This window comes from Oryzias latipes, chromosome 17 (genome assembly GCF_053564925.1).
Source record: "Oryzias latipes strain Hd-rR chromosome 17, Olatipes_Hd-rR_3.1".
NCBI lineage: Eukaryota > Metazoa > Chordata > Actinopteri > Beloniformes > Adrianichthyidae > Oryzias > Oryzias latipes.
Window position 1 is genome coordinate 10007659 of NC_136253.1, and position 17430 is coordinate 10025088.

Sequence of the window (17430 nt, forward strand, 5' to 3'; positions counted from 1 at the left end):
GACTTTAATTGTATTCTCCATCCAGTGCTTGACCCTGCTTCCCCTTGTCAGAATACTAACACACATGCAAACAAATCATGTTAATACATTTATACAAAACTATGGCATGGTTGACCCTTGGAGAACTAAAAACCCAACGGCTAAATGCTTGTCATTTTTCTCACCGCCCCACAAATCCTATTCAAGGATTGATTTTTTTCCTGGTTGACAGTAGACTCTTGTCACTGGTGAGAACCATAGACTATAAAATAACGGTTATATCGGATCAAAGTCCTGTTATAATGTAAATTAATGTTTCTGGTTATTCTCCACCGCAGAGAAATTGGAGGTACAATACAAGGCTATTGACAGATCAAAAATTTATGGAATATATTAATAAGCACATTGATATGTTTTTTTAAATAAATAGCACCCCTGACATCAGCCATGGCACGCTTTGGGAAACCTTCAAGGCATATATTAGGGGACAAATAATTTCTTATAGTGTGCATGATAAGAAACAAAAGCTTAAACATGCTTCTGAAATCAGCGATCGCCTCAAAATTATCGATCAATGTCAAACAACCTCACCATCCCAGGAAATTTGGAAAAAAAGAACACTGCTTTCAACAGAATACAATCTGATCATGAATGACAAAGCCATAGAAAAGTATGTTCGATCACAGCTACAACATTATGAACATGGCAAAAAAGAGAGTAAAATGCTCAGTCATCAGTTGAAACAAAAGGCAGCTACCAACCATATTGCATCGCTTAAGAATGATAAAGAAGATATAATCACTGATCAGAAAAACATCAATAAGCAGTTTGTGAACTTTTATAAAAAATTATATTCCTCTGACCAGTGTGACACTGTAATGATAGAAAACTCCACTGAAAAATTTAGAAAAAGACATACAAATAATAGAAGTTGAAAAGGCAATGCGAAAAATGAAATCGGGAAAATCACCAGGCTCAGATGGCTTCCCAGTCGAATTTTACAGAGCTTTCTCCCATAACTCCTCCCATATCTATGCAGTTTCTATAAAGAAGCTCTGGGTGCAGAAGCATTACCACCCACAATGAGGCAGACAACCATGTCTGTATTGCCGAAAAAGGATAGAGATCCACTACTCTGTGAATCTTATCGACCAGTGAGCTTATTATGCTGTGACTATAAAATTCTAACTAGAATACTCACAGACAGGTTAGAAGGGGTCCTAGACAAAATCATCCACCCAGACCAAACAGGTTTTATGAAAGGAAGGCAATTATATAGCAATCTCCGGCGGGTTTTTAATAGAATCTATCAGTCAAACGCCAATGTTGACCCGGAGGTAATTATAACGTTAGATGCACAGAAAGCATTCGATAGAGTAGAGCATAAATTCCTGCTCAAGACTCTCCGAAATTTTGGATTTGGACAGGTTTTCTGCTCATGGTTTGACACCCTTTATAAACAACCTGAGGCAGCCATCTGGACAAATAAGATCTTGTCAGAGTACTTCGTCCTCTCCAGAGGAACGAGACAGGGTTGCCCTCTATCCCCTTTACTCTTTAATATTGCAATAGAACTTTTGGCAGTAGCACTCAGGAGTGCGCCAGATGTGTTGGGCATTAAGAGAGCGGGCCAAACCCACACCCTATCACTATATGCTGATGACCTTCTCCTGTTTCTTTCGGGCCCTTGCAAATCCATCCCCAAAGCACTGAATTATATCAGAGAATTTGGGAAAGTATCGGGGTATCTGATAAATGTGTCAAAGAGCTTGATCTTCCCCATTAACGAAAAAGCGGCGCTTATGCCTCACAACTCTTTTACACTCACAGTTGCCACAGAGAAGATCATATATCTGGGCGTGACAGTGACCAGAGAATATAAAGATCTTTTCAAACATAATTTGAAAGCTACTCTTAATCAGGCTAAACGAGATATATAGAGAGATGGTCATCCCTCCCTCTATCTCTACCAGTAAAAATAAATTCAGTGAAAATTACTATTTTGCCAAAATTTTTGTTCCTTTTCCAAACCATCCCAATATTTATCCCTAAATCCTTCTTTAAAGAATTGGATAGATTAACATCCATATTCATCTGGAATAAAAAGCTACCACGTATCAGAAAGGAGTTTTTGGAGAGACGGAAGGAGGAAGGCGGCCTAACTATGCCTAACTACATGTATTTTTATTGGGCAGCTTATCTTTACAAACCTATCTTCTGGGGTATATCAAAGGAGAATGAGAACATCCCACTCTGGGCAGTTATGGAACAGGACTCACACAAACACGGTCTCTGGCCTCTGTTGTTTCCTCACCACTACCCCTTGACAAAAAGCTAATCCCCAATAATCCTGTTATTTTAGGATCACTTAAAATATGGCAACAATTCCAAATTCACTTTAAACACAAACAAGGTTTGCTCTCAGCTCCAACAGTCACAAAAATAATTTTCCCTCCCTCCTTCATTGATTCCACATTTCAGGTATGGGTAAATAAAGGGACTGACACTCTGAAAAAACTTTTTAGCGAGGGACATTTTTTGTCCTTTGAACAACTACGGGAAAAATTCAAGTTGCCCTCGTCTGACTTCTTTAGATACCTACAGGTGCATAGTTTTATTAAAAAACACTTTTCCCCATCTCTCCAGACTCCTCAAGGTAGTTGGATAGATGAATGCCTGACTTCTAGATCCTTCCAAAAAAGGGGTAATTTTTTATTTATACCACATGTTTAACACGGCTGCAGCGCCCTCTTTAGATATTACAAAACAACGATGGCAAAAGGAATTGGGATTGGAGATAACTGGAATACAGTGCCGGCAGATAACTAAGTTTATCCACAAATCATCAATCTGTCTGTATAATACATGGTTTGATACAATTTAAAGTTGTACATAGGCTTCACATATCAAACAGTAAACTGGCATGGATCTTCCCAGGGACAAACGGCACTTGTCCAAGATGCAGTTGTGAAACGGGAGCCAGCACACACATGTTCTGTGGGTGCAAGAGCCTCCAGGCCTTCTGGGGGATGATTTTCGACTCCCTAGCAAAAGCATGGAATATAAAGATCCTCCCAAACCCACTTACAGCAATATTTGGAGTCACTCCTCAAAACTGCAAGGTCACTGCAATACAGGCTTCAGCTCTGGCATTGTCTATGCTTTGGGCCAAAGTCGCATCCTTATATCTTGGAAAAACTCAAGGAATTGGAACACCTCCGATATGCTATAAAGGGTTCAGGACAGCTTTTTCAAATCCTGGAAACCTTTCTTGGACCATGTAAAAATGTCTGAATAAGGACGGCAATTTTATAGCTATGACGAGCACTCATTACTTTTTTAGTTTTTTGGACAATCGTATATTTTTGGAGAAAACTCAGTGATATTTTATTTTTCCTCTTGTTTTGTTTGTTTTTGGGAGGTTTTTTTTGGTTAATGGTGGGAATTGTGATTGTTGTACTTTGACGTGAAAATCTAATGAAAATAAAAGTGTTAAATTATGGTGCTTTAATTAGTGTTAGCAAATGTTGTCAGTGTCAGGTTTTGAATAAGCTGGACCCAAATGCAGACTGGAATAATAGCAGTTTATTGAAAAGAGGATGGTATCTTCAGGAGAGGCAACTGGCAGTAGATCCAGAGATCAACTGTTGATGGCGAAGAGGGGATGAATCCAGAACGAGAAAGACGAGGCTTGACAGCTTGGCTTAAGGAGCGTGACTAGGCTTGGAAATGCTGAGTTTGGTCTTGCTTTGCTTGGCTTGGCTTGGTCTTGTTTTGCTAGACTTGGTTTAGCTTGGCTTGGCTTGGTTTGGTCTTGCTTTGCTAGGCCTGGTGTAGCTTGGCTTGGCTTGATTTTGTGCTGCTTGGCTTTGCTTGTCTTCAACCAGCAGGGATCACTGGTCTCTTCCATAGGAGAAAACAGACGAACCGACAATGGCCGGAGGGAGTGAAGGATTAATAAAGGCAGACTAATTAGATGCAGAACAGGTGTGAAAACCTTACAGTTACAGTATGTCAAAGTGCATAGTAGGTTTTTACAGAAACATATCTGGTCTCAAAGGTTTAAAGCTTAAAACGGGGGGAAAAATTGTTATTGTTAGGATCGCGAGTTAAATTAGTCTTTCTAGTGTAAAAAAAACAAAAAAAGTACAGTACAGCCTGGTCCTCTTGCAAACAAGGTTGGGAGTTACAGGTATTCTGAATACATTAATGTGCCCAACGCATCTAATGAGACTAACGTGTAGCATCTTACAAACAAGTTCAAGAGTTACGGTGTACATAGTCAAAAAAAAGATGGATGGACTTATCTCTGACATTTGTTTCGCTCAACACACCCTATAGTTCTGTGTACCTCAAAAATAGACCATAGATTGGCGGTGCGTCTTGTAATCTGATTCGCCCTATTGCCGAAAATTCGGTGTAGTAAAAGAAACTACATGAATGTTTTTCCTGTTTCCTCAGTACAAGCTTGGTAAAAACGTTTTTTTATTTTTATTTTCACTTTTATCTTGTTACATTTACAATTAAGTATACATGCTTTTGAGTTGCACGCTGTTGATTTCTCTGCTGCAGCAACACAACCTTAAAAGAAAATAAGAGAAGGTGTCTGAAGTGTAATTGACTAAAGGTTTTAGAAAAAATCAATAAACCTTTGTTAAACATCAGGCAGACACTTTTTGTAAATATTTCCAAGTTTATTCTTTCTTATAGTTAGGGTTTGTTTGCTGTTGCATAAAATATTAATCACAATGTCAAGAAACCACATAGATTTGATTGTGTGCCAGCAATTCCTTTTATCTCTGTCCCCACCCGTGGCCTCATGCCACCGCTAAAAATGAAAACCAGCAGAGGTTTTCATGTAGCAAAATATGTCAGCCTCGACAAAAAAGTGAACCAAAGAGCTGCACTGACTCACTTAGATGCACTCACCGTTTTAATAACTGTTTTTTCTTTAAAGTGAGGAACACTCTCAACTGTTCAGGTCAGAAAGGACTGTATGACGAAATTGTGCATGTCTCTAGAAAAAGGACAAAGTGGCTCATGCTGTTCTTTAATTTACAGAAAACATTCTATAAATAAAGTCAACTGTCGTCCTGTGCCCCACCTTCCTTAACCTCTGTCACCATGAAAATGTCAGGTCATTTAAAAAGCAGCTTCCTGCACTTACTCCTTTCATGCTTCTTCGTATTGGGGGGTGGGGGCGGGGTATCTGTTTGAAAATAGCCTGAGGTCCATGGAGGTGGGTGGATATTGAATTTATCTGCATCCAGGGGGGGATGGAATATTTGCCCCTGCCCCTTTTACCTGCCTGTTGAAATAATGTGGTTTGTCATGCAAAGGCCAGTGCTGCTATTGTAACATCCCGGCTGTTATTCAATATGAACTAGAGAAAAAACACAACCTGACAGGCACCTGACTAGGGATGGGTATCGTTACGATGTCAACAGTACTACTACTCTTATTGATCCGATATTTTAACAATACTCTTATCGATACTTTTTGTGGACGGAAAAAAAAATTAAGAACATAAAGTGTTTTATTTTCTCATTATGGAACAACATTGTTTTTTTAACAAAACATTTGACTTTATACATGAAAATGTTACAATACAAACCTGGAATGCACTTGGATGTGCTAGACCAGGGGTCGCTAACCTGTACCTCTCAGAGCCATTTGGATCAGTTTCACACTGAGATGAAAGCACAGGGAGCTGCAACACTAGGTGTTAGAAAAAATGTTTTTGTCGACATATCACAATAGTTCATTTGGCAATACTTGTATTGATTCAAAATGCTGTCAGGATATTAATTTATTTTATTTAATTATTTTTATTCTTTATGAGTGTGATGTTTCCTTTAATCTTTTGTTAAGATGAATGAGAAGATGGAAACAAACTCACTTTGATGAAGACTCCTGTCTATTTTCTTTTTCTTTAAATCCAGTAAACCCAATTAACTATATTAATTTAATGGATGACAACTATTTTTTTTGTTAGGAAGCAGCTGTTAGTTTGTCTGGAATCATAAGCGGTGAGTCTAAGCCCCGCCCCCACCTCTCTACCTGTTCGTTGTTTTCCCCCACGTGCAACCCCCCTCCACCGTGTTCTACACAGACATAGTAGCAGCAAAGTGACAGGATAGTGGGGGCGTCCTTACGCAAATATGATTAATTTTATGCAGAAATGAGATGTTTTAGGGGATAAAGGTCTTTTTCCAGAAAAACTTTCCATCCCATAACAGACTCTGGTCGGCGTTCACAGCTGCAGACACGCCCCCTCCGCACGTCCACGCTGCTCTCTTGCTCCTGCCTGCTCGCTCTAACTGGCAGTGTTAAAGGCACCACGACAATCTGAGAACATGATAGTTATTTTACAAAACCACAGAGAGCCGCAGCACAGGGAGGAAAGAGACACATTTTGGACCACCTTGGTATATCTTTGGTAGCGTTTGTGTGTGCGCGCGCCGTGTACTGTCTGAACAACAGCCCCGCCCCCCGTGCACACAAATAGCCAGACAGACCTCTCCTCTTCAGCAAGAATAGCGAAATTAACTGACGTGGTGAGTTAAATATGGCAGATAACGTTTATGGGACACTTGTGGGACACACACAAAAAGCGACTTCTCCAGTACCGATAACAGAACCGTTGAGGTCAGATCTTAACGATACTGTGGTCTTGAAGAATGTAGCCCCGGGGCTCATTCAATACCGGGGTATCCATCCCTACACCTGACAGAATACACAGGTATAAAAAAACTGAAATATACATAGAAATATAATCAGGAAGTGAGGATTTAGTACAAATGTGTAAAACCACCATTATTTCTTATTTTTATTAAAGCACAAATTACTTCAATAATAATTAATTGATGATTAAAACAAAAACGTGCATGAAACGAACCATTAGAAATATAATAACATGAAGTTAAAACAAACACAAAAAACATATCCATTATCCAGAAAATCAGATTTATGAAAATGGGAATTTCCTAGAGTTTAATGCTTAATTTGAAGCGCAAGAAGAAGAAAAAGCAGGAAGACGTGAGGGCCAGGCTGACAAGTACAGTCAATAAAGACCCACTCTGATGGTGTTTTTAACATGTTCTCGTGGCATTTTTCTGATGACAAAGGATATATTAGAAAAATTTAGCTAAAAATGCCATTTCTGAGTACCGTATTTTCCGGACTATAAGTCGCCCTTTTTTTCATAGTTTGGCAAGGGGTGCGACTTATACTCCGCAGCGACTTATATCAGAAATAAATTGAAATAAATACATTGTTAACCCTCCTGTTATATTCATTTGTGAGGAACAGAGATGATGTTCCTGGGTCAATTTGATGTATGAGGTATGTTAAGTGTTAAGAGTATGTTAAGTGACTCAGAGAATCAGCAAAGGCTGAAGGCTTGAAGGCTAAAAACATAATATTCTATTTTCCAATGATTTCATAGATTCAGAAATGCAATAAAAGTGAAAACTGTTTCTACAAATACAGGATGAAAACAGAGTATTAGTTGGCCAATGATGCTTCATGAAAAGAATAAATAAATAAGTTTGAGAAAAAATTACTGTGAAATTATTAGATAAACAGTCTGCTATGATTGTGTCATATAAGGTTGTGAAAGTTAAAATGCGACTTATAGTCCAGTGCGACTTATCTGTGTTTTTTTTCTACTTTATAATGCTTTTTTGGGCTGGTGCGACTTATACTCCGGTGCGACTTATAGTCCGGAAAATACGTTATTACTATATTTAAATCATTGTGAATCAGGAGCAGATGAAAAAATGCAGTTTGAAAAAGAGCTTAATTGTGATCTAGAAAATCTGCTGTGTGGGCCACAAGCTCCCTCCTCCAAGCCTTTCGCATTGGCGTTGAGGGAACTAATGGCCAAGTGGCGCCATTAGTTCAACCCATAAATCAGAGGCGATTTTCACTAATGAACTATCTTGCAGGGGGCCCCAGATGGAGGGAGATTGTCAATGGTCTTGTATGTCTTCCATTTCCTAATGATTGTTCCAACAGTTGATTTCTTGGCACCAAGCTGCTTGCCTATTACAAATTCAGTCTTCCCAGTCTGGTGCAGGTCAACAATTTGGTTTCTGGTGTGCTTAGACAGCTCTTTGGTCGTGATCATAGTGGAGTTTAGAGTGTGACTGTTTGAGGTTGTGGACAGGTGTTTTTATATACAGTAGATAACAGGTTTAAACCTTGTGCTATCCCAGGCACTTTAACATTGGGAGTTGGGTCATCTAGACCCACTAGACAGTGCTCTGAACCTTTTTTCTTCAATGATTTGTGATCTTCACTGGTCTCCATGGATTACATGAAATCTTTCCACCTTTATCCACCTTTGTCATGGTAGGAAGAACAAGTCAATGTAAGGGTGGGGTCATCTAAGATAGCACAAGGGTTAAACAGGTGCCCTTAACACAGGTAATGAGTGGGAGACAGAGGATCCTCTTACAGAAGAAATTACAGATCTGTGAGAGCCAGAAATATTGCTTGTTTGTAGGTGACCACATACTGGATTTTCACGACCATAAGGGGCACTTAAAAGTCGTAACTTTTCTCCAAAATGTACGGTGCGCCCAATGGTGCGGTGTGCCTAATGTATTGTTGCGTGACTTTGGTTAAGAGACCATAGGAGAGGACAGCACGAGAACGGTAAGGAGGGAAGTGTGGACGTGAAAGAAGACACACCAGAAAAAAAAAAAAAAGCAGAAAAGTGCAGCTATGTGAATTATGCAGAAAAACATAGTTTTGGAGACCCTTGAAAATGCGAGAGAAAGTGAGTGAGAGAGAAATAACATGGAATCTGGATGAAAATATTCATTCATTTATCTTCTAATCCATTGTTCACTTTCGGGTCACGGGGCTGCCGGAGCCTATCGGCCACTTGTGGGTGACAGGGGGGCAGGGGGACATCCTGGACAAGTCGCCACTCTGTCACAGGGCCACAATCACACACTCATGCACACCTAGGGACAATTTAGAGTAACCAAAAAACCTATGAAGCATGTTTTCGGACTTTGGGAGGAACTCGGAGTCCCCGGAGAAAACCTACGCATGCATGGGGAGAACATGCGAACTCCACACAGAAAGGTCCCCCATTGATGTTCTGGTTCAGGTCCCCCAGCCGGTGTGGGTACCGGATCGACTCGGGCTGCCAGATGTTCTCGGGGTCCTTCGGGGGTCCTTCGACGTCACCCTACGGTAACACTAGTTGGAAAAACTACTTAGCGAGCGATTTTACTACTTAGCGACGTCGTCATTTCATAAAGAGCTCTGTTTTTACTTTCACTCACTTCATTACATGAAAAAGAATGGCTTGAAATTGCTTAGATTGATCCTTTGGGACGTTCACTCATTGGTCGTGGCAACTTACAGCCAATCAAATAGTGTGACGTCATCATTGGTCAAAGGAGCCCGAGAACATCCGGCAGCCCGAGTTGATCCGGTACCCACACCGGGACTTGAACTAAGGGCCTTCTTGCTGTGAGTCAAGAGCGCTAACCACTGCGCCACCCTGCAGCCATGTAGCAGCATTTTAATTGGAAAAATAGATTTTTCAGAAACTGGACGCTTAAAAAAAACAAACTTTGGCCCCGTTCGGAACGGTCCGTGAAAATATTGAATGACATTAAACCAGTCCGTGGCCTGAAAAAGGTTGGAGAGGACCTTTAACTTCAAACATATTCTACACTATAAAATACTAAATATTGAACTTTAATCATTTTCCAACATTTATTCAGTGAATAATTTACAGCTTGATGCAAAAAACGTTTTGCCCTCCAATTTGTTAAATGGGTGAAAAGAGAAACAATTTAGAAAACTTGAAATATAATATTTCAGGAATAAATGTTGATTTTTTTTTTTAAAGGAAATACACGGTTTCATTCTCATCCTGACCTAATTTCAGCAGAAGCAGAGAGGATCAACTGCAGCCTCACTGATAATGAGCCTAGATAAGGCCCACTGTTAACTTTAGGCTTCATGACAGAAGAAGATCTTCCGAGTCACTCCGTCATTATATCACCTGCTGCTAAAAACCCACAAGCAGTCTCATGTCCTTCTAAATTTAACTCAAGAAAATCAAAGGAGAAATTGGGAGAGTACAGCACCTCACCAAGCTAGATCACTGTCGTTTTTCACCATCATGTGTCCAACTCAGGCCGTCAGAGCTGCTGCTCAGCTGCACATCAACCAATACAAGAGCATGCAGGGACAGTCAGAGCTGACAGCAAGCTGGACAGGCAGTCTGCGGCTTATCGCTGCTGGAAGTTGATGCAACCTCATGGCAATCAGAGTGGAAATTCAAATCACATGGGACTAGCAGAAACACTGAAGATTAATATGAAACAAAAAGTACAGCATGAAAACTTAGAAAAAAAGATCATTTAAAGTTTTGTGGCTTCACATGTTTCAGAAACTGCTCTAAACTGCGTTGTTTGTTATATTTACTCCAATTTAGTCACAGTTTTAATCAAATACTTGTGGTGCCAGTGCATGTCCAAAAAACCTGTATAAGGCAGGAATGCAGGTTTGATAACTCACCGTTCATACAGACTTCGTACGACGTGCACAGATTGTTGTCAAACAGGCAACCTGTCAGTAATAAAAGCACAAAAACAACGAAAGCGTTAACAGGTTGACCCCTGATGGCAACAGGAAACAGTGCTTCAAATATGACTTCCTGTAGGAGGCAAATTTGAAATCTAAAGGTACCCATGTCAGTTCACACTGTTACCACTGGGTGACTTGTTCCACGTTGATTGTAAGTTTCTCATTTTTACTTACAGTCTGGTTTCAAATGATATATTCACTACTGTAGTTTTATTCTCCAAGAATGTTTTAATAAGGGCACATTTTTAATAAAATAAACATTTTATCGTTCATTTGACCACAACTAAACGGACAGTGTGCCCTTTTAAATGAAAGGTGACTCACAAATCCTCAGCTGCTAAACAATGTCTAAACGTTTGGTTTTTTGTGCATTACACATTTAAAATATCAAGGTTAAGTAAACTCATGGAAATTCAAGAGATGGAAACGATATTGCAGATGAACACAATACAAACCAATGACTCTTGTGACCTCAGAAACCTTTACATCTTTACTTGCAGTAGTCAAACCTCTTTTAAAAAGAGTTTTTTCCCAATCCAGTTTCCCTCCTTTTTTTTCTTTCCAGAAAATGCTGTCTTTTATTTCAAATTATAATTGTTTATGAACCCACTTAAGCTGCATTTAAAGAAGCTGTTTAAACTCTCTGACCCAGTAAACACAGTGACTAAACTAATGCATTTTAAGATGCTGCACCTAAAGTTCTATTTTCAATCTACAGTACGTCATCAACTGGTTCAGGAAGACGTCAGCTCGTGTTTTTGGTGGGATTTTTTTGTTTCGTTTATAGCTTGTCAGCTGTGGGCAGAAACAGCTCACAGTCATCCTGAATTAACCCTGGCTGATGATGGAGGATGATGCATCACAACAGCATTAGATGCTGCTCAAGGACAGCAGGACAGCCAGCCATGTTTTTGCTGTTAAGTACTAAGAAAACAATTGGTACCACAAAAAACATTTTTACACAAGTCCTATCAAGCTCCTTTGCGATTAGGAAGCAAATATATTTTTGTTCTGCACACAATAAAAAAAGTAAAGTATTATTGTAATTTCTAATGAATGTGAAGCAACTGTGCAACAAGATAAACCCACAATATCTGAACTCATGTTACTGTTTTTAGAGATGCAAATTGAACCTAGTCGAGTGGTTGCTTCACTAATTCAAAGAAAATGACAGCTCAATGGTGCTCATTAAAAGGAAACAAGTTTGAATGCCTTAAAAATATTAAAGTAATACATTACAGTAATGAATATTGTACTATTGTATAATATAACAATAATAAAATAAATGTGATTGTAAATCTATGTATGTACATGTGTTTTTTATATACATATGTTTCAGCAGATTCTGAACATTGCAATTGTCCCAGACTTGTTCTATTCAGATAATAAGAGTATAAAAGCACTTTGTGTTGTGCTTTATAGGAAAAATGCTATACAATTAAAGTTTGATTTGATGATTTTGATATGATTTGATAAAGAACTTAAGCTGTAAATTGCATTTCTGAGTTGTAGTTTTCTTTTTTTCAAATCATAGTGAATCATGACCAAACAAAAACATTGTTTGAAAAAAAATCTTATTTGTGATCTAAAACGTACGGAGGCCCAGAAAGGTCAAAACACAACACAAAAGAACATACTACCATTCGTCACAACACAACACAATAACCCACATCAGCACAATAACTCACAACACAAAACTTCACTCACAACACAACACAATAACTCACTACACAACACAATAGCTCACAACACAACACAATAACTCACAACAACACAATAACTCACAACTAAAAACTTCAACTCACTACAAAACACAATAACTCACAACACAATCACTCACAACATAACATCTCACAACACAAAACAATAACTCACAACACAACACAACAAATCACGACTCGCAACACAATAACTCACAACACAACACAATAGCTCACAACACAACACAATAACTAACAACAACACAATAACTAACAACTCAAAACTCTAACTCACAACACAACACTTTAACTCACAACACAACACAATAACTCACAACACAACAAATCACAACTCGCAACACAATAACTCACAACACAATAGCTCTCAACACAATACAATAACTCACGACAACACAATAACTAACAACAACACAATAACTAACAATTAAAATTTTTCACTCACAACACAACACTTTAACTCACAACACAACACAATAACTCCCAACACAACACAATAACTCCCAACACAACAAAATAGCTCACAACACAACACAATAACTCACAACAACACAATAACTAACAACTCAAAACTCTAACTCACAACATTTAACTCACAACACAATAACTCACAACACAACACAATAACTCCCAACACAACACAACAAATCACAACTCGCAACACAATAACTCCCAACACAACACAATAGCTCACAACACAATAACTGACAACAACACAATAACTAACAATTCAAAACTCTAACTCACAACACAACACTTTAACTCACAACACAACACTTTAATTCACAACACAGCACAATAACTCCCAACACAACACAATAGCTCACAACACAACACAATAACTCACAACAACACAACAACTAACAACAACACAATAACTAACAATTCAAAACTCTAACTCACAACACAACACTTTAACTCACAACACTTTAACTCACGACACAACACTTTAACTCACAACACAACACAATAACTCCCAACACAACACAACAAATTACAACTCGCAACACAATAACTCCCAACACAACACAATAGCTCACAACACAATAACTAACAACAACACAATAACTAACAATTCAAAACTCTAACTCACAACACAACACTTTAACTCACAACACTTCAACTCACAACACAACACTTTAATTCACAACACAACACAATAACTCACAACAACACAATAACTAACAACAACACAATAACTAACAACTCAAAACTTTAACTCACAACACAACACATCAACTCACAACACAACACTTTAATTCACAACACAACACAATAACTCACAACAACACAATAACTAACAACAACACAATAACTAACAACTCAAAACTTTAACTCACAACACAACACTTTAATTCACAACACAGCACAATAACTCCCAACACAACACAACACAATAACTCACAACAACACAATAACTAACAACAACACAATAACTAACAACTCAAAACTTTAACTCACAACACAATACTTTAACTCACAACACAACACAATAACCCCCAAAACAACACAACAAATCACAAATCGCAACACAATAACTACCAACACAACACAATAGCTCAAAACACAACACTATAACTCACGACAACACAATAACTAACAACAACACATGAACTAACAACTCAAAACTTTCACTCACAACACAACACTTTAACTCACAACACAATAACTCCCAACACAACACAATAACTCACAACACAACAAATCACAACTCTCAACACAATAACTCCCAACACAACACAATAGCTCACAACACAACACAATAACTCACAACAACACAATAACTAACAACTCAAAACTCTAGCTCACAACACAACATTTAACTAACAACACAATAACTCACAAAACAATAACTCACAACACAACAAATCACAACTCGCAACACAATAACTCCCAACACAACACAATAGCTCACAACACAATAACTAACAACAACACAATAACTAACAACACAAAACTTTAACTCACAACACAACACTTTAACTCACAACAAAACACTTCAACTCACAACACAAAACTTTAAATCACAACACAACACAATAACTCACAACAACACAATAACTAACAACAACACAACAACTAACAACTCAAAACTTTAACTCACAACACAACACTTTAACTCACAACACAACACTTTAATTCACAACACAGCACAATAACTCCCAACAACACAATAAATAACAACAACACAATAACTAACAACTCAAAACTTTAACTCACAACACAACACTTTAACTCACAACATAACACTTTAATTCACAACACAGCACAATAACTCCCAACACAACACAATAGCTCACAACACAACAAAATAAGTCGCAACACTGTAACTCAAAACGGAAGTACCGGTATATCTACAAAGGAACTGTTTTTATTCTGAAATTTCAACTGGGCTAAAACATCGTTAATCACGTCTCCATTCAGGGTTCATGGGATCGTTCAAAGATTCTCCTGTGTTTTCTCTCCTGCTCCGTCAGAGAGCTTCCTTCCGGGTGTTTCTGTGTCTATGTGATCCACTTTGAAGGCTCAATGTCCCTCAATACCCCAAGAGGGTGAAATAAAAACAAAGCCAGACCTGGAGATTATTATTCATGCATCTGTCTCCAGTAGGTTAGACTACTGTAACGGCCTGCTCACTGGCCTCCCAAAACGAGCTGTAAAACAGCATTAGTGTATCCAAAACGCTGCTGCTCGAGTCCTATAGAACCAGGAAGTACCATCACATCAGTACTGTGCTCAGCTCTCTGCACTGGCTTACTGTAGACTTTAAAGCATCTCTGTTTGTTTACAAGTCTTATCATGGCCTTGCACCAAAATACATCTCTGACATGTTAGTGCCATATGTACCATCTCGGACTCTAATGACCTCAGGGACCGGTGTAGGTACCATAACCATTCGGCCTGCAACAACCATTTGGGGTCTTTCGACTAGTGCTGACGTCACATTATGTGATTGGCTGACCATCTCTGACTCTGTGGGAGGACCTCAGGGACCGGCCTCCTGCGGGCGCCCAGAGTCAGGACTAAGCAAGGGGAATCAGCGTTTCAGTCATATGCAGCTAAAAGCTTACCACTACGGTGGTAATGTTCAAATCTAAACTCAAAACATTCATGTTTAGCTGTGCATATAACTGAAGGGTCCTTATTGACACCTCTTTGTAATTTAATTTTTCTTTCCTTTCTTTTAAAGTAAATTTTATAATGATTATGAATGTTTTTAATCTTTGCACTGTTATGTATTGTAAGAAGATAATCGTGGAGAATAATTATCATCCAGGTAAATGAATGGGGGATGAAACCGGCCTCTTCTGGACGAAGCAACGCTTAAATCGCGCTGCAGGACCTTTGACATTTAACCAAAGAAGGAGGACGCACAGGCTCCTTGTTTTAAGGCACAGTGTGACAGAGTTATACTCCTAATGTGCATTATAAAGTAAGGCACAGTCAGTTGCTCTGATTTAAAAAAAAACTCTATGTTGAGAAATATTCCAATATTCTTTAATAAATGTTTTACAAAGCATCCACATCTCCTGGTGCCCTGTCTCTGGTAGCGTCTCCATGCCCTCACACTATCTCACCGACACAGCAAACCTTCTTGAGACACTGCCTACTAGTGCCGAAGGGGTGACAACTCTTTTTTTGTCACTGTCTTTGTGTTTTGGTGACTCAAAAATCACAAAAAAAGTCAGCCAGAAATCCTAAGGACGGAGAAGTTATCTGTGGTCACCACTTGCAAAACCATTTCTTTATTAGAGACATCTAGCTGATCGCCTATTATGTCCTCCTGTTGTCTATTTCACTTGTACAAACGTGAGAAATTGATTGTCAGTCAGTATTTCTTCCTCATAGGACAGTTTGATAATACAGAAGTGTGATGGACTTAGAGCTTTATTTTTTTAAACTGTGTTTAATCATAGTAGTCAGGATGCTTTGTAATTGAACAATACGTCAAGAACACTGCAGAACAGTATGTTCAAGAAACCACAAGTCCAGCACTAATATTGCAACAAACAACTTAGGTGGAATGAGAATCTCAACACTTGTGTTGTAGAAACGTTACAAATTATACAGGATGTGCATTGTTATAACAGAATAATACAGATTATTTTAATCATAGAAAAAGTATAAAAGGTATTCTCAACACCAAGGATTTTTTTTAAGAAAAGGGTTAAGTACACAAGCCAAAATGTCATGGGAGGCTGTTACCATGGCAACACTCCAAGGATAAAAAAGGGGCAGTGGCTGTATCTCCTCATCACACAACATTTATGAAAACACAGCTGTTGATTTGACTGTACAGATGAGACCTTCACACATCCTTAGTCAAACAGCAAACCTGTGATGAGCAAACTGGTTTCCTCCTCTGATAAACCTGCATCAAACATTGGAGTTGTCATCACCATTATTTCTTTAGAAAGTTAGCTAATGGGGAGAGGATTTTTTTTCTTCATTTTTTGCACTGAACTGCAGTAGTAATTTAATTTCCCCAACGTGGGATCAATAAAGAATATCTCGATCTCTAAGAACATGGTTGATGCAATCCCCTTAAAGACAGTTTGTACTGCTTAAGAAAATCAATACTTATTGTAACATAATCAAGTTAGTTATGTTGTTTCTCTTCAGGATGGTGGTTGTGGGATGTGGGGTAGTGGTGGTGTTGGGGGAGCAGGTGGGGGTTGTCAAAATCCCTTTTCGTCTAGGGTGCAATGCAGCTCATGGCCAGTCCTGTCTGTCATCAAATTTACTAAACAAGTTCAAATAAATTAGCGAACATCAATCCTCAAGAAATTACAAGGAAAGCTGCTGTATGACTCCAGTGAAGACATGTTTCCAGGATATTCATTTTGTTTCTCTTTTCACGTCATTAAATGGAAAAACACCCACGCCTCAATTTGTTTACATTTTCAAAGGAAGACAGCCATTGATCACTGGGTTTGTGGTCAAATTGCAGTTTATGACAAATAACGTTTCGTTCTGGCAACTATGAGGCACTGGAGTTTAGACAAAACTTCTGCAAAGCAGCATGAGAAGCCCAAAAGTACACAAGAAGACATAGAAGCTTAAGACAATTTAAATGCTGGAAGCCAAAATTACATAATACTGTTTGGGCAGA

The 17430-nt window shown here is 38.6% G+C and overlaps 1 protein-coding gene across 2 annotated transcripts in view; it reads right to left on the reverse strand.

Annotated features, from left to right (window-relative positions):
- The window catches only part of LOC101175682 (receptor-type tyrosine-protein phosphatase N2), a 383081-nt gene that overhangs the window by 359273 nt on the left and 6378 nt on the right, over positions 1 to 17430 (reverse strand). The window contains exon 2 of one of the 2 annotated variants that reach the window (XM_023965497.2): positions 10531 to 10581. The exons of the other annotated variant lie outside the window; for it this stretch is intronic. Within the exon in view, the coding sequence (XP_023821265.1) occupies positions 10531 to 10581 (51 nt within the window). The remainder of the gene's footprint in view (positions 1 to 10530; positions 10582 to 17430) is intronic. 2 annotated transcript variants of the gene reach the window in all.